Source organism: Eriocheir sinensis, chromosome 44 (assembly GCF_024679095.1).
Source record: "Eriocheir sinensis breed Jianghai 21 chromosome 44, ASM2467909v1, whole genome shotgun sequence".
Classification (NCBI taxonomy): Eukaryota; Metazoa; Arthropoda; class Malacostraca; order Decapoda; family Varunidae; genus Eriocheir; species Eriocheir sinensis.
Window position 1 is genome coordinate 13145423 of NC_066552.1, and position 23434 is coordinate 13168856.

Below are 23434 nucleotides of genomic sequence, written 5' to 3' on the forward strand. Positions count from 1 at the left end.
CCATGGGTAGTTTTATGACCCTGGTGGCAGTCTGACCTTTCTTGTGCACCATGAACCTAAGAAACACATATTTGACATGGCTTTCGTAGGAGTTCTAGGCATTTACAGGGGGTAGTTTTATGACCCTGGTGGTAGTGTGACCCTTCTTCTGTACCATGAATCTAAGAAACACATATTTGACAAGGCTTTCGTAGGAGTTCTAGGCATTTTCAGGGGTAGTTTTATGACCCTGGTGGCAGTCTGACCTTTCTTGTGTACCATGAACCTAAGAAACACATATTTGACAAGGCTTTCGTAGGAGTTCTAGGCATTTTCAGGGGGTAGTTTTATGACCCTGGTGGTAGTCTGACCCTTCTTCTGTACCATGAATCTAAGAAACACATATTTGACAAGGCTTTCGTAGGAGTTCTAGGCATTTTCAGGGGTAGTTTTATGACCCTGGTGGTAGTCTGACCCTTCTGTGCCATGAGCCTAAGGAAACACTCATTAGAATCCGATTAATCTCCTTTGTTGCCTTGGGAATTAGTTGCTATGGGATCCAAAAACGTTTAAGAAAATGGGCCTACGAGATTTTGATGTAGATTCTAATCCTCTTTGTGTGGGGGGCTTAGAATTGGAACCTGTATCTGAAGTGGTCTCAAGGTATTCAGTGGCTTATGTGTGGGGTTGATTTAAGGTTACGTTGGGGCTTGGTAAGGGGATCCGATTCCTTGTTAGGAGGTTGTAATGTATTCGGAACTCTTGTGTCTGGGGTTGAGTAGTCTGTTTGGGCCTCGAAGAAGGGATTTATATATTTATTTATTTATAGAAGTTGACGTGTTGTTCAGAAATTTGTATATGTGTGGTGATTTTGTTGTTGTTTGTGTGTGGGTTTTGGGGTATATGTCTGTGTGTGTGTGTGTGTGTGTGTGTGTGTGTGTGTGTGTGTGTGTGTGTGTGTGTGTGTGTGCGTGTGATCTCGTGAAATACTGTTTTGTGTGGGAGAGAAAAAAAAATATATAATCGATTTTTTTTCTTTTTTTTCTCTTCTCGAATGTTTAGTTATTAATTCTTTCTTTCTTTCTCCCTTTCTGTCTATCTATCTATCTATCATGTGTTGAGTTTTAATATATGTGGTGTTGGTGGTGGTGGTGATGGTGATGATGATGGTGTTGAAATAGGTGGTGGTGGTGGTGGTGGTGGTGATGGTGGTGTTGAAATAAGTAGATAAAGTAATGATTTTGATAGACATTCCGCTCTCTATCTATCTATCTATCTATCTATAGGCACTCGACCCTTCCATCCATTGTTCAGTCATGCGTTGAGCGAAGACAAACGAGGATCATTACTCTGAATCACGCCTCTTTAACGGGCCTGATTTGTAGGCTCCGATCCCATTTAGAGAGTGTTAATGCAGTGACAGGGGATTGGAACCTTTATCATGGAGTTGGAATCTATAATAGGGGATTGGGACTGAGTATAGGGGATTGGGACCTTCATAGTGTGTTGATTTAGTGATACAGGGTTGGAATCTGTATAAAGAGAGGTGATTTAGTGATAGACGATTCGAATTTAAAGATAGAAGTGAAATTTAAGTGAAAGAAATGAAAAGACGAGAATTATAAGTGTTTTGGAAGATAAGAGAAACAGCAGAAAAGAAGATAGAAGAGAAGGAAAAGATAATACAACAAAGAGAAACTGAATACCAAGTAAAAATAGAAAAAGCGATAAAAGAATAAAAAAGAAAAGGGAATAAATATAGAAGAAGGGAAGTAAGAAAGAGGAACAGAGAAAGCCAAAAAAAAAGACAAATGAAGACAGAAAAACGAGAGGAAAACAAGACAAAACAGAAGACAACTCCACACTTAAAACAACACAGCAGGCAGCGAAAGGCGTCTCGTGTGACCTTTTCAGCCGCGCACGAGAGATTTTAAAAGTAGCGAAAGAACAGCTGATTAACATTGAAATCAGTCCATCCTTAATGTCGTGTGTCCAGCCCTCCCTCCTCTCTCCCTCCCCTCTCTCTTCCTCCCTCTCCTTCTCTCCCCTTCCCTCTCCCTCCCTCTTTCTCTCCCTCCCTCTCTTCCTTCCTCTCTCTCCCTCTCTCCCTCCCTCTCTTCCTTCCTCTCTCTCCCTCTCTCCCTCCCTCTCTTCTCTCCTTCTCTCCCTCTTCTCCTTCCTCTCCCTCCCTCCCTCCTCTAACACAACCTTCTGCTCTTAATGCCAATCCCATGTGTGTGTGTGTGTGTGTGTGTGTGTGTGCGTGTTGTCAGCGGGGCGGAGAACACATCCTAAATTATTGACGAGGATGAAAAGGCCGGCATAGCGGAGAACCAAGAGAGAGAAGAAAAAAAATTGAGCAGGTGGAGATTAAAATGTGATGCCGTTGGTTGAAAAGATGAAAACAAATGGAGTTGAAAGAGTAATGGATGGAGTTGAAAGTATAATACTGTGTGATAGAAAAGAAGAAAGCGAAGGAATTGAAAGTATTGAAGGCGTTTGAAGGAAGAGAAACAGAGAGATGGAGTTCAAAGTTCAATGACGTTTGGAAAAGAAAACTAAGAAAAAGGTAAAGTTGAAAGAGTAATGGAGTATGGAAAAGAGGAAGAAATAGATGGAATTGAAAGTATTAAAGGCGTTTGAAGGAAGAGAAACAGAGAGATGGTGTCCAAAGTTTAATGACGTTTGGAAAAGAAAACTAAGAAAAGGTAAAGTTGAAAGAGTATTGGAGTATGGAGAAGAAAAAGAAATAGATGGAATTGAAGGAGTAAAGACGTTTTAAAGAAAGGAGAAACGGGACAGGCGTAGAATGAAAGAGTGAAAGAGATGAAGCTAAGACTATATAATGACGTTGAAAGAAAGAAGAAAAAAAGAAAAACACAGGTGGAGATTGAAGTTAAAGTGTGGTGGCGTGTGAAAAAATGCTTAGTCGGTTTTGTGGTTCTTTCTCTCTCTCTAATGCCGTTGGAAGAAAGGAGAAAAAAAAATAACAGGTGGAGATGAAAGTCTGATGGCGTGTTAAAAAATAATAGTTGGTTTTATAGTTCACTCGCTCCATCTGTCAAGCTCTTCCGGTGTGTGGCTTTTTATCATGAATAGTTTAGAATGGAGGTGTTTGAAGGTTAGAAAGGAGAAAACTGTTAGTAGAAAGAGGAGAAAAAAAGGACTGAAAAGCGTAGAGATTGGAAACGAGAAAGATTGTAGACAGTTTAGGTTTAGAGGAAGACGTTCAGAGCTTGCATAGAAGGTTAGGAGATTAAGAAGGAAGTTAATATTATAGAGATTAAAAACGAAAAAGAAAATAAGCCATAGAGTTTAGGAAGATAGACGATTATAGTAGAGTTTGTGTAGGAGGTTACGAGATTAAGAAGAAAATTAAACAGATTAGAAAGAAAGAAGTTAATATTATAGAGATTGATAACAAGAGGAATAAAGGAAGGAAATGAACAAGAAGTAGAAAATAGAAATAATAATAAAAAAACGAATGGAAAAGTAAAAACGCTAAAACAAGAAAGAAAAACAAACATTCGCAAAAAGCTTTCGAGTTTGTACCACGATAAAAAAAAAAGTATTGACTCGTGGAAGTATAAAGTTTAGAGAGAGAGAGTAATGAAGAGGATTGAAAAAGAATAATAAATGAAGTTGTGAAAAGTTCAGGCGAGCGTGTTTTTTTTTTTTTCCAGTGTTTTGGGTAAAGGTGAAATTACGCTGTGTGTTTGTCTTTTGTTTTTGTTTTGCTTTTGTTTTTGTAAGTTCGTGGAAAAGTGAAGTAAGTGAGAAGGAATACGAGGAAGAAAACGCGAGAGAAAGAAAGCAAGATGGAAAAAGTAGAAGAAAAGTAAAGAAAATGAATGAAAACAAAAGAAAAAAATGCGAGTTGGAAAGTTAGAAAAAAATACGAGAAATAAAGTTGAAAAAGGATAAAATAAAAGTTCGGAAAATGGACAGTCAAATAAAAATAAGAAACAGGAAACGTTAGGAAATAGGGAATAATAGGTAGGAAATAGGAAAAATAGTTAAAACTAATACAAAAAACAAGCTTAAACCAGAACCCCCAAGGAAAATAATATAGAAAAAACACGAAAAAAAACTAGAATAGAGGAAAAACACATGAAAAAAACTATCTTAGGAAAAACACACATTCCGGAAAACAACCCAGATTCGAGAACGCCCCCCTTAAGCGCAACGCCCCCTGTATAGGTTGGTTGGAGCCGCTGCTAGACCGCATCGGGCGAAACTGGACCTCCGCCGTGACACCCGTGATAGACGTGATTAGCGATGACTCCCTCGAATACACCTACAGCTCCTTCGTGGCCGTGGGGGGATTTGACTGGAATCTTCAGGTAGAACTGTGTCTTTTTCTCTAACTCTCTCTCTCTCTCTCTCTCTCTCTCTCTCTCTCTCTCTCTCTCTCTCTCTCTCTCTCTCTCTCTCTCTCTCTCTCTCTCTCTCTCTCTCTCTCTCTCTCTCTCTCTCTCTCTCTCACTTTTTTTTTCTTTCCCCTCCATTTTCGTTTCCTCTTTCTCTCTTTCTCTATGTCTTTCCTTCTCTCGTTTTCTCTTTCTCTCGCTTTCTCTCTCTCTCTCTCTCTCTCTCTCTCTCTCTCTCTCTCTCTCTCTCTCTCTCTCTCTCTCTCTCTCTCTCTCTCTCTCTCTCTCTCTCTCTCTCTCTCTCTCTCTCCTCTTCTCTTTCTCTTCCTTTAGCATCATTTTCTTTCTTTCTATTATCTTTTTATTGCTTTCTTGCCTTCTCTCTCTCTCTCTTCCTCTCTCTCACTCTTTCTCTCCCTTTCTCTCTCTCTCTCTCCCTCGTGCCTAAAACCCGTTCACAGCAACCTTTATTTCCTCTTCTCTCCCTCCTCAATTTCCCTTCCCCGTTTCCTCCTCCTCCTCCTCCTCCTCCTCCTCCTCCTTCAATTTCCTCCGCCCTTCCTTCCCCTTCCTCGCTCTATTTCCCATCGCTTCCCTTCATCTCCTTCCCATCTTCTACTTTTTTTTCTTTATTCTTTTCATTTTATTCCTTGTTCTTCTTCTTCTTCTTCTTCTTCTTCATTTCTTCTTCTTCTTCTTCTTATTATTATTATTATGATTTTCCTCTCTAATTTCACTTGTTTAATGGGTCTTTTTTTTTTAACACACACACACACACACACACACAGTTTATGGTTACGTTCCCTTATTTCGGTTCGGCCTAATTTTGCGTTATTTTTAGTTCGTTATTAAATGCGTAAGTAGGAGTTTTTTGCGTTTTGTAAATATATTCGGGTTTTTTATTTTCCTTATTATTGTTGTTATTGTTGTTATTATTATCATTATTCTCTTCTTCCTCCTCCTCTTCTTCTTTTTCTTACTCTTTTATTCTTCATTTTTTTCTATATTTTTCTTTTCTCCACCTCTTCCTCTCCTTAACCTTTTTCCTCCTCTTCCTTGTCTTTTTCTTCTTCCTTTTCTTCCTCTTATTCATTTTCTTCCTCGTAGTTAGACTCTCATATGATTGTTTTCCTAGTATTGTTGTATTCCTATTTCTCCTTAATATAAAGTACGCAATGTAACTGTAGATGCTCATTTGTTTCCTTGGCTGGTATATTGTATGGTGTATTTCTTACGTTGGTATCCCTGTTTTTTTCATATATGTAGAAATTAAGTTGGAATGGAAGCTTTCGATATATATTTTTTCTATTTTATTTGTATTTTTTGGGATATAACTTTTTTTTCACATATATATAGAACCTAAGTTGGAATGATCGATATTTTTGGGTATAATGTGATTTTTTTTCATTCCCAGCTTGTTTTTTTATATATCTATTGTATTTTTATCATTTTGTCTATATATCTTTTATCTTCTACCTCTCTATCTAAACCACAATATCACAAGTTGGAATGATCGATATTTTTGGGTGTAATGGTATTTTATTTTCATTCCCAGCTTGGTTTTTTTTATATATATATCTATTGTATTTTTATCATTTTGTCTATATATCTTTTATCTTCTACCTCTCTATCTAAACCACAATATCACAAGTTGGAATGATCGATGTTGTTTTTTGGTGTAATGTGATTTTATTTTCATTACCAGTCTTTGTTTTTTTATATATATCTGATTGTATTTTTATCCGTTTTCAATATATCTTTTATCTTCTAACTAAAGCACAATATCACGAGCTGGTTTATTTCAGCACTCAATAATTTTTCGTATTTAATTTTTTTTCCTATATGACTTTTTTGGTATGATTTTTGGATGATGTTTCTGGTCAATGCTGATGATTTTTTTATTTATTATTTTGATCCGTATGTATAATGTGATGTGTATGTATGTTTGTGTGTATGTATGTATGAAGGCTATTATATGTGTGTTTTTGTTGGTGTGTGTGTCTGTGTGTGTGTGCGTGTGTGCGTGTTTGCTTGCACTTCTAAGCATGAATTAATCTGCATGAAGGTGTAAAATTCTTGCCCTCACCTTCCTAGCTTGCATGCCTTATACCGTTCAAACTATCAAGGCGAATAAGCCACGCCCACTCTGAACTCAGGCTCCTCCCACTTCCAAAATACTCGTACCTCATTGGCCAGCCCACACGGAAGCCACGCCCACTCTGAATTTAGGCTCCTCCCATTTTCAAAATAATCGCCCCTCATTGGCCAGTCCACCCGCAAGCCACGCCCACTCTGAACCAGCGTTGCCAGATAGTCGTACTCTTATATTTGCAGATTTACCGCCCAAAACTGTTTCCTTCAACCTGATAACTAGATATATTTTTACGTATGGTTGAAATGGTTAATTACTAGTGTTTTATTGCAGTATTAATGGGTCAGAAGCCGGGAAATGTGATGTTCTGAGACAATCTGGCAACGATGCGCTGAACTCATGCTCTCACGTGATTGGCGGAGGCTGGAAGAGGCTGGAATCTGATTGGCTGCTAAGCTATTATGGGCGGGGCTTGTTTGCCTTGACAGTTTGAACGGAGATTTTCATACCTGACAGCTGATTATATACCTTTGCTTCGTTTCCCCACGCCTAAACACACCTGTCTCACCTGCCCTACACCTGGCTCATGTAAACCCACTTAAATACAACCTTAAACCCACTTGTTGGCACGCATCCATTAAATCGTTTAGCATCTTCTCACACACATAAACATTTTTTCTATGATTAGTTTGTTTGATTTCATTGTTGGTGCTTTTTTGGTCTGGGTACGATGGATGAGTCTTGGATTTAATATTGTTTTTTTGTTTTTGTCTTGAGTTTATTCTTCTTGTTTTTTTTCCCCTTTCATTTAAAAACTCATGTTGGTAGTTTTTATCTTTTTCATAAGCTTTAGATATTAAAAAAAAACTCCTTTCGAACTTTCTTTTTAACTTTCTATATACTTTTTTGGCTTGTATTGTTTTAATTTCCTTTCTCAAGTCACTTCAGTCTTATCCTCACATCCAGTTATTAAAAAAACTCCTATTTCCTTTTATATATACGTTTTCCATCTTATATATAATCTCCCTTTGACATCACTTTTTTTCCATTCATCTGCCGGTTCATCCATCAAGATCCAATTTATATCATCTTCAAAACTGTAATTTCTTCTATATTTTCATGATCACGTGACTCACATTTCCATCTCTCTTCTACAAAATTCATTAGTCTAGTTTTTGTATTTTTCATTATTTTTTTGTCCGAGTATCAAGCTCCTGACCTCTTAACGTAATTGACGTCAGAGTAATTAACACTCCAAGGCTTTTAAAGTAATTATGTAACTATTTTAATACCCTGAGAGAGACAGGTGACAATCAAAATCAACTAAAGTAATGAAGAATCAAAATTGTAATATCCCAAAGTAGATATTAAAGTTTATATTCGAAGTTGTATATTTCAAAATTGTTATATATCAAATTTGAGTGAAGAAAATGGGGTCAGAAAAAAATATCAATTCCCTTTCTTTTTCTTCACAAACGAAAGAAAAAAAAGGAAAAATAAAAAAGTACAATTGATTAATGTATTGTAATCTCTCCCTCCATCCCTTCTCCCCCATCTCTCTTTCCCTCTCAATCTCTATCTATTTCTCTGATCGTGTGTATGAATCTGTCTTTCAATCTATCTATATGAATTTCTATCCCTTTGTCTGTGTGAATATCTGTCTGTCTGGATGTATGAATATCCGTCTATATCTGTCCCTGTCTATCTGTAACTGCCTGTGTCTATCTGTATTTCCCTTCTGTATTATCTCTGTCTCGTTCTCTCTGTCTATCTATATGTGTGAATGTCCATCTCTGTCTCTGTACCTCTCTCTATCTATATATCTCTGCTCCTCTGTCTGTCTATGTCCTCCTGTCTTCTTCTGCCCCTCCATCCCTGTTTCCCTTCTGTATTCTCTTTGTCTCGTTCTCTCTGTCTATCTATATGTGTGAATGTCCATCTCTGTCTCTGTACCTCTCTCTATCTATATATCTCTGCCCCTCTGTCTATCTATGTCCCTTCTGTATTCTCTCTTTCTCGTTCTCTCTGTCTTTCTATATGTGTAAATGTCCATCTGTCTCTGTACCTCTATCTATATATCTCTGCCCCTCTGTCTATCTATGTCCTGTCTTCTTCTGTCCCTCCGTCCGTGAGTAGTTCAACTGGCACGCCATCCCGAGCAAGGAGCGGGCCAGACACCAGCACCCCGCCGAGCCTGTGCGATCCCCAACCATGGCCGGGGGTCTGTTCTCCATCGACAAGGCCTTCTTCGAGCGACTGGGAACCTATGACTCGGGCTTTGATATCTGGGGCGGCGAGAACCTGGAGCTGTCGTTTAAGGTATGTGGTGGTAGTAGTAGTAGTAGTAGTAGTAGTAGTAGTAGTAGTGGTGGCGCTTAATCTCTCGTCGGATCAAGAACACACGGTTAATTTCACACCGTTTGCACAGGTACCAATCACACGCCCTCCGCAGAGACCTATTACCTTCCTCCACCTTAATGTCACCTCACTCTCTCCCTTTCTCTCCTCCCTACCCCATTATTCCTCCCTCAACGCTCTCCTCCAACGCTCACTTCACCTAACGTTACTCTCTCGTCCCTTCCCTTCTCTCTCCCTTATCCCATTATTCCTCCCTCAACGCTCTCCTCAAACGCTCACTTCACCCGATGTTACTCTCTCGTCCCTTCCCTTCTCTCTCTCCCTCGTCTCACCCACACCCTCACCCTCAGACCTGGATGTGTGGTGGCACTCTCGAGATCGTCCCTTGCTCCCATGTCGGCCACATCTTCAGGAAACGGTCCCCTTACAAGTGGCGCTCCGGCGTGAACGTCTTGAAGAGGAACTCGATTCGTTTAGCCGAAGTATGGCTCGACGACTACAAGAAATACTACTACGAGAGGATTGGCTACGACCTGGTAATGTGCTGGTTATTGTTGCTGGTGTTTGTAGTGTGTTGTGGTGTTTATAGAAGGTTGTTTTAGTGATGGATTAAAAAAAACGATGATAAGGCACCTCTCCTCCCGAAATTGACCTCTCTTTTGGCCATTCTTTACTTCTGTCTGTTATGGGAGCGGTGAACAGCGGGCTTTCTTTTTTCTCTGCACTCTTTTTGTTGCCCTTGAGCCGTCTCCTTTGCTATAAAAAAAAAAAAAAAAAAAAAAAAAGTGTTATTAGAGCTCATCTTTGAGACTTAGGCCACTCGGCGGTGACTGAAAAATCTCACTTGTGGCGGCGGGCGGGACTCGAACCCGTCAGCACGCTAACCACTCAGCCACCGTCTGCCCAGTTTATTTTCAGTTTTTCCGCTTTCTCTCTGGGTCTTTTGTTTCCCGTCGCGTGCAAATGGGGGGGTCGTTTTACATTTATTTATTGTCACGCCCTTCAAGACTCCCCAAACTAGCCCAATTCCGTTCAGACTCCGTTCAAAAATAGCCCAATTCTGCCCTGACTCCTTTCAAAACTAGCCCAATTCCACTCAGTCCACATACAAATCCAGCGCAATTCCACATCGCTTCTCTATGTAACTCTAGACCCCATTATATAAACAGAGGAGGAAGAGGAAGAAGGGGAGAGGAGAAGAATGATGGTGAGGATGATAAAGTTGTTGTTATATTGATCTCATATTCGTCTTACCCTTCAAGAGGAGAGCCTAAGCATATTTAGAGTATATGTATTAACCCGTCCGCTGCGATTGGCACGGATTTCGCCTTCACTGGTAGTCTGGTAACATATCCTCCCAGGTCTTTCTATGGCTCTGTGGTGGATAGTGGAGTGTTTCCCATGTGGTACTGGTGTGCTGGATTTCCCCTCCCATGGTGCAGGACTTCACATTTTTCTTCATTGAATTGTTGCAGCCACTTTTTGCCCCACTCCTGTAGCTTGGTGATGTCTTCTTATAGGAAATCCGCGGTCAAGGGGTTAAAGGAAATCAAATAGAGGGGTTGTTACGTGTTTTCAGTCATTTCTCGTGGAAGCTTAGAACTCAGAACCACTAATCTTACTCTTTAGCTACCCAGAACCGTTTCCAGGCACCCACCCCGAAGAGTCGAGTCCCCCCTCTAAAACGAACCAGTAACACGAACCGCCGTCTCTCCTCAGGGCGACTTCGGGGACGTGAGCGAGCGGAAGAAGTTGAGGGAGAACCTGAAATGCAAGTCGTTTGAATGGTATCTCGAGAACGTCTACCCCGAACTCTTTGTGCCAGGAGACGCCGTGGCTTCAGGAGAGGTGGGTGGTGGTGATGGTGGTGGTGGTGGTTGGGAAGGGTCATTGGTGGTAGTGGTGGTGTTTATATATGGCAATTAGAGTAGGTGATGGAGGTGGTGGTGGTGGTGATGATAGTGGTGTATATAGGCCGTGGTGTTGTGGTGTTGATTGAGGCTTACTGGTGGTGATGTACATAGTTGGTGGTGGTGATTTGGTGATGATAGTTGGTGTTGGTGGTGGTGATATATGATGATAGGAAGTAGGTGGTGGTGATATTGGTGTTGAGATAGTGGTGGTGCTGGTGATTGAGAGGGCTTACTGGTGGTGGTGGAGGTGTCAGAGTTTGGTGGTGATGGTGGTGGTGGTGGTGTCAGAGTTTGGTGGTGGTGGTGGTGGTGGTGCTATATATAAATGGTGATACGAGTAGTGATGGTGGTGGTGGTGGTAATTGTGGTGTTGAAGTCGGTTGTTTTAAGTACCATTAAGAAAAAGTTTAGCTAGTTAAAAAGTTTAGTTAAGAAAAGTTTAAGAATTTGTTATGATGTATTTTAATTTCTTTCTTTCTTCCTCTCTTTTTCTCTCTTGACTTCATTTCTTCCTCTTCCTATTTATTCATTCTTCCTTGACGAGAGAGAGAGAGAGAGAGAGAGAGAGAGAGATACAAAAAAAAGAGTAAACAGAAAAATAAGAAAAAGATAAAAAGTGGAAATGAAAATAAAATAAGAAAGGAAAGGAAGGAAGAAGAAAATACCAAAGAAATTAGTGATGAGAGAGAGAGAGAGAGAGAGAGAGAGAGAGAGAGAGAGAGAGAGAGAGAGAGAGAGAAAAAAAAAAGAGGAAGAAAGAAAGAAAGGAAGGGAATGGGAAAGAAACAGAACAAAGAGAGAGAAAAAACAAACCAAAGGAAAGGAAAGGAAAATAAAGAGTATGTCTAAGTATGTATATGTGTATGTATGTATGTTGGTCGGTCCACCCTAACAAAGAGATCAATACAGAAGCTAATGAGGCAGCGTGGAAGCGAAGGTCAGCTCGTGCTCGTAACTTGCGCTGAATGGCCTTAACTCCTGCCGCCATGACTGTAATCTTGCCTTAATCTTTCATCGGGGAAGTGGCGAGCTTGTAGTAGTAGTAGTAGTAGTAGTAGTAGTGGTGGTGGTGGTGGAAGTTGTGTTAGGGATGGGATGAGTTGGAGGAGAGGCATTCGATTACTACTGCCAATTCTACTACTACTACTACTACTACTACTACGTTTGTTAGGAAGGTTAGCAAGTTAGGGAAAGTTTAGGGAGTTAGGCTGAAATAGGGTACAGTTTGGGGTTGAAATTCCTTGAGGTTAAAATTCCCTACTACTACTACTACTACTACTACTACTACTACTGCTATACTACCAATACTAAAACTTCTGCTACTACCACTATTATGATTTTATAGGATATGTAGATAATTTATACGTTTTCTTCCTTGTATATATTTGTGGTTTGACATTTTTTGCATCCATGACTTGTAAGTTTACTGATCATAATATTAAGTCAAATTATTATTGTTATTATTACCATTTTTTTGTGTGAGAGAGAGAGAGAGAGAGAGAGAGAGAAAAACCCTTGTTGTCATCTTTCCCTTTTATTAACTCACTTCTAACTCACTTTTTGGTCCACTTTAATCACTAACTTTACATTTATTTATTTTTTTCTGGACACTGCTAACCTAACTAAATTTTTCACTGTTAACCAACTCCTCACAGCTCACTGTTCCTCACACCCACCTCACTGTAACTCTATTTGGCCCTCACTGTATCTCTCACGTCACTGTTATAATGTCACTGTACTCGGAAGTCACTATACGTATTCTTATATCAAACATCGCTGTCTTCATTTCCAAGTAACTCGTTTTATCAACTATCTGCCTTTTATCTCTTTCATCAACTTCTTCTTCTTCCTCCTTTTATTTTTTGACCTACCTTTTTCTCTGTTTCTTCGTCTTCTTTCTTTTCTTTCCTTTTCTAATCATGGTATCTTTATTTATAAGCCTTTCTTTTTCCATCTTGCCTCCCTCTACTTCTTCCTTTTCCATCTGTTTCTTCCTTTTCTTTCCTTTCTTTCCTTCTCCAGTCATTGTGTTTTCATTTATAAGCCTTTCTTTTTCCATCTTACCTTCCTCTACTTAATTCTTCCACCTATTTCTTGTTATATATCTAAGTTAACCTTTAAACTCAGCACTGTGTTTTCTATTGCTTCCTCTTCTTAATAATTCTGTATTTGGATATCACTTTTTTTTCTTTAATCTCCACCTTTGCAATATTTCAAAACCGCTTATCAATCAGTGTATCTTCATCATCAAGGCACCTTCCATATATTTCCTCCTATTCTTACTAATTATCACTATTCTCGTATCACTGTTCTAACTTAACTGTTTTTGAAAATCGTTTGAAATCTCTATGTTCGTTTTCATGCTGTTTTGAAGTCACTCTGTATCTTCCTATCACTCTATTTTCGAGTCACTGTCAGGCACTCTGTCTCCATTTCCAAGGCACTGTGTTCTAAGGCTCTGAAGTTCTGAGGTCATTTATTTCACTTAGCTGTTCACAATTCCTACCTTATCTCACTGTGTTCTGAAGTCACTGTCACCCACCATATCTTCATTTCCAAAGGACTAATCTAAGGCTCACTATATCCACACATCACTGTCAAATCACTGTTCTAAGGCCATTTATTTATTTTTTTTATTCTTCACTATTCCTGCCTTCATCTCACTATGTTCTGAAGTCACTATCACTCACCATGTCTTCATTTCCAAGGCACTGTGTTCTAAGGTTCACTATTACCACACATCACTGTCAAATCAATATGTTCTCAGATAATTTATTTCACTTTTTACAATTCACAATTCCTACCTTCCTCTCACTATGTTCTGAAGTCACTGTCACTCACCATATTTTCATTTCCAAAGCACTAATCTAAGGCTCACTATATCCACACGTCACTGTCAGATCACTGTGTTCTAAGGCCATTTATTTATTTTTTTATTCTTCTCTATTTCTACCTTCATCTCACTATGTTCGTCAGTCACTATCACTCACCATATCTCCATTTCCAAGGCACTGTGTTCTAAGGGTCACTATTACCACACATCACTGTCAAATCAATATGTTCTCAGATAATTTATTTCACTTTTTACAATTCACAATTCCTACCTTCCTCTCACTATGTTCTGAAGTCACTGTCAGTCACCATATCTTCATTTCCAAAGCACTAATCTAAGGCTCACTATCACCACACGTCACTGTCAAATCACTGTGTTCTAAGGCCATTTATTTATTTTTTATTCTTCACTATTTCTACCTTCATTTCACTATGTTCGTAAATCACCATATCTCCATTTCCAAGGCACTGTGTTCTAAGGCTCACTATATCCCCACATCACTGTCAAATCACTGTGTTCTAAGGCCATTTATTTATTTTTTTATTCTTCACTATTTCTACCTTCATCTCATTATGTTCGTCAGTCACTATCACTCACCATATTTTCATTTCCAAGGCACTGTGTTCTAAGGCTCACTATCACCACACGTCACTGTCAGATCACTGTGTTCTTAGCCACACACATCACTCTGTCACTTGTGTTGGGGTCACTGTCACACCACACGCCATAGAGCGCACCACATTGGCACTCGGTTTGACCCTCACGCACCTGTTACTGTGTGTCTTTGTACCAGCTCCTCCGTTTGACCTAATTGCTTTTACGGTGCGTCTGAACCACATGACTAACTCCCCTACACACACGGTTTCTTAGCTTTTTCTATAATGCATAAGAGTGTGGATTTATCGTCCCAGCTCCTCTGACCTTATGGCTTTTATAGGCGTCTGAACCACATGACTGACTCCCCTACACACACGGTTTCTTAGCTTCTTCCATAATGCATAAGAGTGGATTTGTCGTAGCAGCTCCTCTGACCCAATGGCTTTTATAGGCGTCCGAACCACATGACTAACTCCCCTACACACACACACACACACACACGGTTTCTTAGCTTTTTCTATAATGCATAAGAGTGTGGATTTATCGTCCCAGCTCCTCTGACCTAATGGCTTTTACAGGTGTCAGAACCAAACATCTAACTCCTCTACACACACACACACATATACGGTTTATTAACTTTTCCACAGTGCATTAGAGTTTGGAATTACTGTACTTTTGGGAGTGTGAATTTTCTCCTTCTCTGGGCGGTTTTGGTTTCGGTGGAGGTCTGTTTAGGATGCTACACTTAACACCCTTTTACCAAGCCTGTGATGTTAGGAGAGTCACACAACCTTCCCCTTGGCCTGAGTGAATTGCAGCCTACATAACTTCTAAGACTCATAACTGAACGACTCTCCCTTGAGCCTTAGCGAACTGAGACTTAGTGAGCTTCTAAGACTCGGAACCCATAGACTCGTAACCCATCGACCATCCTAGGAAAGAGTTAGTAGACACAACCTTTACTTAAACTACAGTGAACCAGGAAAGAGAATGAACTAGGAACTGGGAATGAACTAGGAACTGGGGAAGAAAATGAACTAGGAACTGGGGAAGAAAATGAACTAGGAACTGGGAATGAACTAGGAAAGAATGAACTATCAAAGAGTTAGTAGACACAACCTCCACTTAGAATGAACTGTGACTTGATGAGCTTCTGAGACTCCTAACCCTTAGACTCACAACCCAGCGGCTTTACTAGGAGGGAGTGGTCAACAACCTTCCCCTAAGTCTTCATGAACTGCGACGAACATGAATCCCTTAGACCACTGACCTTGATTGTGAGCCCCAAATCTGACCTTGAGTGACTGGAGAAGTGTGACCCCAAGTGTGACCTTTATTATGACCCCAAATCCTGACCCCGAGACTGTATGGAAATCAGTGTGAACGGAATGTACAGTACAGTGACCATGGTGGTGGTGATGGGGCAGAGGCAGAAGGCTTACATCTCCCTGCAACACCCACCCATACCCCTGGAAATACCCCCTTACAGTCCCCCCTAACCCCTGGAAACTCCCCTTACAAGCCCCCCCCTAACCCCCGCCCCTCACGCTCCCCCTGGGCACTTACACTCGCAGGTCCGCAACTTGGGGTCTGGTGGCGCCACTTGCCTGGACTCCCCGGCCAGACGCGCTAACTTGCACAAGCCCGTTGGCCTGTACCCGTGCCACAAGCAGGGGGGCAACCAGGTAACTGTACAGGGAAGGCCAGAGGAGGCCGTGACAGGGAGGAGGGTGGCAACCTGTTCTGTAGGACAGAGTTAAGGTTCATTTTATTAACACACCAATGTGTTGTGTTCTTCTTAACCAGCGGCTCTTATGTGGTCATGTATATTTTCTGTTAGCCTTGAACCCTCTTGGAATACCACAGGAAAGAGTGAAGAGGTCAAAACAAGTGTGGGAATAGCCGTGGAGTGTGTGGGAACCAACTCACCCACTTTCTGGCCCAATGCAACGAAATGTGGGGGGGGTCAAAGGGGACAAAGCCCCCCTGTGAAGAGATTTATATATATTCACCTGTCTTTTTAGTGACCCTATAAGGGGGTTGAGGGGGACAAAGCCTCCCTGTAGGTAAGGGCCTATTGTGTTGTAGCCGTGGTGAGCCGTGGGTGTTGGCTGCCACAGGGCGCGGTGGGCTGCTCCGCCACCCTTGGCTGTGCAGGTTCACAGGTGTTTTGATCTCTTCACTCTTCCCTGTGGTTTTCCGTGAGGTTTGAAGGTTAGTAGAAGTCATGATGCCAACAGAGAAGCCACCGGTTGCTTGAGTAGGAAAGAAGATAAATATTGGCGTGTTAATAAAACAAATCTTGACTGAGACCGGCCACAGTTTGGAGGAGGTAGTTTAGTCGGTCACAGTCCAGTCACGATGCAGTTCAGGTTCCTCAAGGCCAGTCATTTCATCATGGACACAGTCACTCTTGGTCAGTCAGTCGTCTTGGCAGTGATGTGGAGCGCCGAGCCCATACTGGAAGGTTTGCATGATTCTAGTTGCTTTGGCTCGGTTGACGGTACATGTAATGATTGTATGTATGTGTGTATGTATGTAGGTGTACGTATGTGTATGTGTATGCAGCTTGACCCCCTTGACCTGAGGTGCCTGGGTCTTGGCATGGCTTCTGACACTTCACTAATGCTTGCTGCTGCCTTCCCCATTCCTTCATCCCTTCCTTCCTCTGTGCTTCAGCTGATAATGATGAGTTTTCCCTTTCAGTTGCAGGGAGACTTGTATTTCATTTATTTTTACAGTTGTTATAAATTCATGTGTTATAAATTCAGCCAGAGTACGTGTGGGTTAGTGTGTGTAATGTAACTGTTGTGTGCTGCTCAGACCCTAAACAGCCATGTATCAGACTGGTTTGGTTCCTTCATATAAACAAACCCTTGCTAGAAAAACAGTAAACTATCTTCTGGTAAACTGATTTGGGTGATGTCACGACCCAAATCTCACTATGACCTTGCAACATTTTTCCTCCTCTGACCCAATATCAAGACCCATTTTTAGACAGTTCAATACTCAACTCCTCCCAATCCACTCCCCTGACTACAGCATCCAGCACCCTCATTCTTGCATCCCCGCACTGCCTGACCCAGAACCCCAGACACAACAAAACGTGGCTTACAATAGTCCAAGCTGACCCTCCCTTATCCCTTTACTGCCCCTGCAAGCCTCACTTAGTGTTATATAAAGCCTGGTGACTGTCCCTGTTCCCTGGAAGCCTGACCCCAAACCCCTGACTGAGAGAGCAACAAAACTTGGCTTACAGTCCAGTCTGAGCCTCCCTTATAATATAGTCTGATAGAGCCTTGTAATCCTTGTCCAATGTGACCCTTTACTTCCCATTTGACCCTCCCTGCTGTCCATCCCAAGTCTTCCTTAGTATTTGACAGCCTTGTGATAGTACTCCAACCTGACCCAATGCCCTCCACCATCCCTGCAACCCTCCCTTACTCTTATATAAGGTCCTGTGACTGTCCTTGTTCCCTGGAGGCCATGTAACAACGAGACAAACCCAACCTGACCCTCCCTTGAGCCTTACTGTTTCTTCCAAGCCTCCCATAGACAGCCTTGAGACCCCTTCAAGCCTCCCTTAGTGTTATATTAAGCCTGGTGACTGTCCCTGTTCCCCCAAGGCCGTGTAGTGACGAGACAAACCTTGGCTTATTAGAGTCCAGCCTGACCCTCCCTTGAGCCTTACTGTCCCCTCCGAGGCTGAGTAGTAGCATGTGAGGAGGGCGGAGTGTTCCCTGCGGCGGCGGTGATGGTAGTCTGTCTGGTTAGTTAGTGTTGTCTGTGTGTGTGACAGATCCACAACCTGGGCACCGGGCAGTGTGTGGACTCGCCCGCCAAGCCCGAGGACAACCACAAACCGGTGGGACTCTGGCCGTGTCACAGGCAGGGCGGCAACCAGGTGAGTCAGAGTGGTGTGCGGCGCAGGTGAGTGTTGGGCAGTTTTGTTCCTGTCATGAAGGAAGGAAGGAGTGAGTACTGCTGCTGTCGTCTGTGCTGCCCTCCAGGTGGGTCACACCGTCTGTTTGTCTGCCGTGAGCTGTTCAGTAGCTGGACAGTGACGGGTGTTCAGGTCATCACCACTAAGGGCCCCAAGCATCTATTATGCTGGCCACGAGAGTTCCAGGCATTTCATTGGGCGTACAAATTCAAGAATCTGTGAAAATTTCTCCAGCAGCAAAAATATAATGTGTTGGGCCCTTAGTGACTGAACTCGCAGCTGATGTATCAGAGAAAGCTGCAGAGTAAATCCTCCGAGCCTTAAGGCAAAATAATGCAGTGTAATACCAGACCTGTAAATGCACAAAATTGCCAGTACTTGGATTTAGTAAAGTAAGTTAAAGTCAGTGTAATTACTTATTAGGCAAGTATTTCCATAGAAGTGAAATCCAATAAAATATCAGACTTGCATGGAATCTAACATTTATTCAGCCAAGACTTTTTATACACACAAACTTGATGTGCAATATTTGTAAGACAGTGAGGTCAGCTGCCCAAAGGGTGATCACTGATAGGAGAGTCTGCTAACGCCGCGCTGCCTTCCAGTACTGGATGTTGAGCAAGGAGGGAGAGATCCGGCGTGACGAGGCCTGCATGGACTACGCCGGCTCTGACGTGATCCTGTACCCCTGCCACGGCTCCAAGGGGAACCAGTACTGGGAGTACAACCCAGAGGTGAGCCACCAGGGGGGAGGAGCAGTGAGGGTGGGAGGGTACCATGACACTACCCTGGAGAGCTTGTGGGGGCTGGAGTGTCACCTGGGAAGAGACTGAAAATTACCACATAAGATTTCTCTCCATATGGTGTACTACTGAAAATTACCACATAAGATTTCTCTCCATATGGTGTACTACTGAAAATTACCACATAAGATTTCTCTCCATATGGTGTACTACTGAAAATTACCACATAAGATTTCTCTCCATATGGTGTACTACTGAAAATTACCACATAAGATTTCTCTCCATATGGTGTACTACTGAAAATTACCACATAAGATTTCTCTCCATATGGTGTACTACTGTCTTTTAAAGGAGGTTGCTCTGTAAACTAACTGAATGGTTAAAGCAGGGCAATGACATTATGAGGGATGGATGAACTGCTTAGATGGGCCGTGCTATTGTAGTATTAGCCAAGAATTCAGTTTTCATGTGCATCACTTCATATTTCCATTTTACAAAGAAATACACTGGATAAATCAATTTTGTTTGTGCTATTAACTTAAAGGGAAATGAAAATATAATGCCAACCTTATTAAGTTCTGCCCACCTCTCAATGGCTTCGTGATGCAGTGGTTAGCACACTTGCGTCACAACTGAGAGAGCCTGGGTTCGATTCGCAGGCGGAGTGGAAAAATTTGGGCGGCTTTTCCGATACCCTACGCCCCTGTCCACCCAGCAGTGAATGGGTACCAGGTATTAATCAGGGGTTGTGTCCCCGTCTCCTGGGATCTGTTCCCTTCTCCTATAATTCCTTCCCCTTTCATCTCTCCCCGGCATATGACCACAGACGTTGCGCCGACTAAATCAAACTTTTCCTTTCTGCCACCTCTCAACGCAAAACCACTTTCAGACGAACCGCATTATCCACGGCAGCAGCAAGAAGTGTCTGGCCATCTCGTCGGACAAGAAGAAGCTGGTGATGGAGGACTGCAACCTGGAGGAGGGACGCCAGAAGTGGAAGTTCGAGAATTACGACCCCAGCAAAAAGCTATGAAGAATGCCCTGACTAACGCCACATTGAATTTGTTTTGTACATAGATTTTTGAAGTGCCTGTTTGTACCGAGTTTATCATTTGGCAGCGTTTTTACCGATGAAGAAGTGGGCGTGGGGAATAAATGTTGAACGGAAAAAATGCTTGACTATGAACACTGTGTAGGAGAGACAAGACCCTGAACCCTATAAGTAAAGAGCATATAAGACACTGTGCCTGAGTCGTGTGTCCGGGCTTCCCACGCTGGAGTTTGGTCTCTGAAAGGGGCTGGAAAGGTTGTCACTGAAGTCCAATGCTCTCTAATGGTTGTGTGTGTGTGAAGTACTTAAGCTCTCAGTCCTACATATCAGCTGGTGGCCTCTGAAGGATCGTCTGGCTGTGGTGTGATAAGGCCTGCAAGGAAAGGTTGTGTATTAGTGCTAAGAGTGAAATGAGTGAGTATATTTAGAGTATATATTAAATTCTGGATTGGAGGAGGAGTTCCAGTCTGATATTGGGTGAAGGATCAGTGATAAGATTTGTTTGAGGGAAGTGTCTTGGGCAGGACGACAGCAATCTCAAATCATGAATATTATCAAGCCTAGAGTGAAAATATTGACATATCCAACACATATCAAGGGGAAGCTGCTCAAGGGGAGAGGTGCAGAATGTTGCTGCTGCTCCGAGGAGGAGACGGAGGTGTTACTCTAGACCGGTGCTCTGTTCAAAGGGGGAGTCCTCACGCAATAGTCAGCAAGTGTGTGTGTGTGAGTGTGTATGTGTGGTGTGTGTTGCCGCCCAGCTCAAACATTCCACTGTTGTAAGTTACTTAGCTGGGCCGTGGACGCTGCACACACCAAGTCAAATTACATAGAAGGGGACTTTGAAGGTGTTTCATCAAGCTGTATACTTCCAGTATACTTAATCTAGTTGTACAAACTGTATATGAACAGTATTACCTGTTTGTTACTTGTGTACAGCCTGACCTTGGTTACTGCCGCCCCGCCTGGCCAGGGTGGCAGCTCTTGTTACTACTTGTTACTTGATCATAAATTGGTGGAGACTGAGTGGAGTGAATCAGGAGTGTGTTGTTCAGTACCAACAAATTCAGAATGACTTGATTCAGGACGAGGCGCCGCCGCCGGTCCGTCTGTCAGGCGGCGCTTCCTTACTTTAAGGGACTTAAGTTACGTTAAAAATGGGATTGGTTGCTCAAATTTCAGTGAGGTTCTTCAGTTTTTTCCAAGCTTAAAAGTTTCTGTTGAGGCTACAAATAATCAACGCTTGTCACTGTACAGACTTCTGGAAACCTTTGTATAAACTTTCATCCATAAACTATGTACTATAACCATGCAAGCTGCCAGGGCGCCCACCGCTGCCTCCTGCCCTCCACAGCATGAGGGCCAGGGGGCAGCGTGGCGCCCTGGCAGCACCTGCAGGTGGGCGCCGTGGGGAGGTCACTGGTTTCTACCCAACCCTCTGAGTGAGGTGTTCAAGGCATCTCAATACTTAACATTCCATTAGGTTTAGAAAAAAATATTGAAAAGGCCAAAACAGTAAATAGTACTTAATATTAATGGTGCATTACTTAATCAATGGTGCATTACTTAATCTTAGATATCCAAATTCATACACACAATTTTACTTTTCCTTATTTAAATAATTTTACTTTTCCTTATTTAAATGGTGCATATAAAGTCTCTCAAGTAAGATTTTTCCCTCAAGTATTTTCTTGCACCATATCATCTAATTAGACTATTCAAATGACTGCTTCCCTGCCCCATCATAAGAATCTTCAGGTGCATAAGAATTAAAGTTTTCTCCCCCCAAGACTACCTCCCTGCCCCATCATAAGAATCTTCAGGTGCATAAGAATTAAAGTTTTCTCCCCCCAAGACTACCTCCCTGCCCCATCATAAGAATCTTCAGGTGCATAAGAATTAAAGTTTTCTCCCCCCCTCCCTGCCCCATCATAAGAATCTTCAGGTGCATAAGAATTAAAGTTTTCTCCCCCCAAGACTACCTCCCTGCCCCATCATAAGAATCTTCAGGTGCATAAGAATTAAAGTTTTCTCCCCCCAAGACTACCTCCCTGCCCCATCATAAGAATCTTCAGGTGCATAAGAATTAAAGTTTTCTCCCCCCAAGACAACCTCCCTGCCCCATATAAGAATCTTGGAGTGTTGGTACAGGCCAGTGAACGCCCCCCTGCCCTCCTACACCTCCTGTGCTGCATTTGTTGTGTGCTACACTCGACAGACTCTCTGTTCTCCAGTGTCAAGGAATACACTGCATGACTGGAAGACTGAGATGCGCCGCCGCATCCTCAACATCCTATTGTGTGATTCCTCAAAGGGTGCCTTATTAAACAATTCCTATTACATGGACTTCTCAATATACCCAGAAATTCCTAACTAATGCACTGCTCATGAATCTGGGCTTTTAGTGATGTCTTAAGATCTTTTAGTGTGAGGTCTTTAAGATCTTTTAGTGTGAGGTCTTTAAGATCTTTAAGATCTTTTAGTGAGGTCTTTTAGTGAGGTCTTCTTAAGAATCTCAAACCCAGGAACTTTAGTTTCAACTATGAAGAAACTAGAGGACATGAGCAAGTTTTAGTTAGCTAAAGTCTAGAACTTAGCTACATTAGCTAACTAAACTCCCTCAAATTCCTACAGACAAAAATATATTCCAGTCATGTTTCCTCCTAACAAGAACTTTATGAAATATCAATGGAAAACCAGTGCAGAACAAGCTAGCCATCACAAAACCTTAAGAGCTATCATTAGCTAAACTTGCTCTACAATCCATATTCTAGGCTACAAGTGTATTAAGGAACAAGGTAGCAATAAGATTTACATCTACAAATATTTATGGAATAACATGCAAACAACAGGGGAGCACATACAATTTCAAGAGTAAAATTATGCCTGGGAAGCTAAGGGGGAAAGAATCTACACCAAGAGAACCCAAGTTCAGTCAAGATCACCCCCAAACTGACTATCTCTCTTCACCCAGCACAGTCTTCACCCAACTATTGGCTGCCACTTCTGATGCTGCTACCCCACACGAGCGACTCCTTCCTGCCTTAGTAACCTCCCATCTTCCTATATCCTTAAGCCAAGTACAAGTAACACGAGGGTTTAAGAACGGGTTAATAAATCCATTAAAATATGTAAAAAAGAAAATCAATGAATTGGGAAAATCAAAAGTAAAGAAATTGTAAACTTTTAATAACTATAATATAACCAAACCAGGTGTTCCCTGCCACACATGTATACGTATAAATATTCCTTCCCTTGGTTCACCTCATACAAGACATTCAGTTATGGTTCACACTATTGGAACGCGTTACATAAAAGACCAATGCAAATGTGGCTGGCCGTGACCGTAGAGTTTACCGCGTCACCAACGTAATGCCCTGCCCCATAACGCATCTCTTCCTGTGGGTATTGGAAACTGACAATCTTATGGCAATCTTTCTGAAACACGTTCTTATCAGTCACTCTGTTCCTCCTGGTGTTAGATATGGATGGAGATTACCCGAGACTTTAACTGAAAATGGCCAACCAGAACGGTCTTATATACGAGGTGAGCTT

The 23434-nt window shown here is 41.9% G+C and overlaps 1 protein-coding gene and 4 long non-coding RNA genes across 5 annotated transcripts in view; 3 read left to right on the forward strand and 2 right to left on the reverse strand.

The window, feature by feature from the left end:
• The window catches only part of LOC126980539 (uncharacterized), a 3820-nt gene extending 1016 nt beyond the window's left edge, over positions 1 to 2804 (forward strand). The window contains exon 2 of the long non-coding RNA XR_007733312.1: positions 308 to 2804. This is a non-coding gene — a long non-coding RNA (uncharacterized LOC126980539). The remainder of the gene's footprint in view (positions 1 to 307) is intronic.
• Positions 1 to 21130, forward strand: part of LOC126980535 (putative polypeptide N-acetylgalactosaminyltransferase 9) — a gene marked incomplete at its 5' end in the record, with an annotated part of 22716 nt that extends 1586 nt beyond the window's left edge. The window contains 6 exon segments of the mRNA XM_050830548.1: positions 8578 to 8760; positions 9150 to 9335; positions 10519 to 10647; positions 15717 to 15827; positions 18691 to 18819; positions 19718 to 21130. Of these exon segments, the coding sequence (XP_050686505.1) occupies positions 8578 to 8760; positions 9150 to 9335; positions 10519 to 10647; positions 15717 to 15827; positions 18691 to 18819; positions 19718 to 19861 (882 nt within the window).
• Positions 5765 to 8557, reverse strand: LOC126980538 (uncharacterized). Its single transcript, XR_007733311.1, has 2 exons — positions 8507 to 8557; positions 5765 to 8398 (listed from the first exon to the last, which is right to left on the reverse strand). It is a non-coding gene; the product is annotated as an uncharacterized LOC126980538 (long non-coding RNA).
• A 377-nt stretch (positions 21131 to 21507) lies between the features above and the next one.
• LOC126980536 (uncharacterized) lies at positions 21508 to 22219 on the forward strand. The gene is made up of 2 exons (XR_007733309.1): positions 21508 to 21767; positions 21825 to 22219. It is a non-coding gene; the product is annotated as an uncharacterized LOC126980536 (long non-coding RNA).
• Positions 21835 to 22140, reverse strand: LOC126980537 (uncharacterized). Its single transcript, XR_007733310.1, has 2 exons — positions 21992 to 22140; positions 21835 to 21926 (listed from the first exon to the last, which is right to left on the reverse strand). It is a non-coding gene; the product is annotated as an uncharacterized LOC126980537 (long non-coding RNA).
• Positions 22220 to 23434: the final 1215 nt, after the last annotated feature.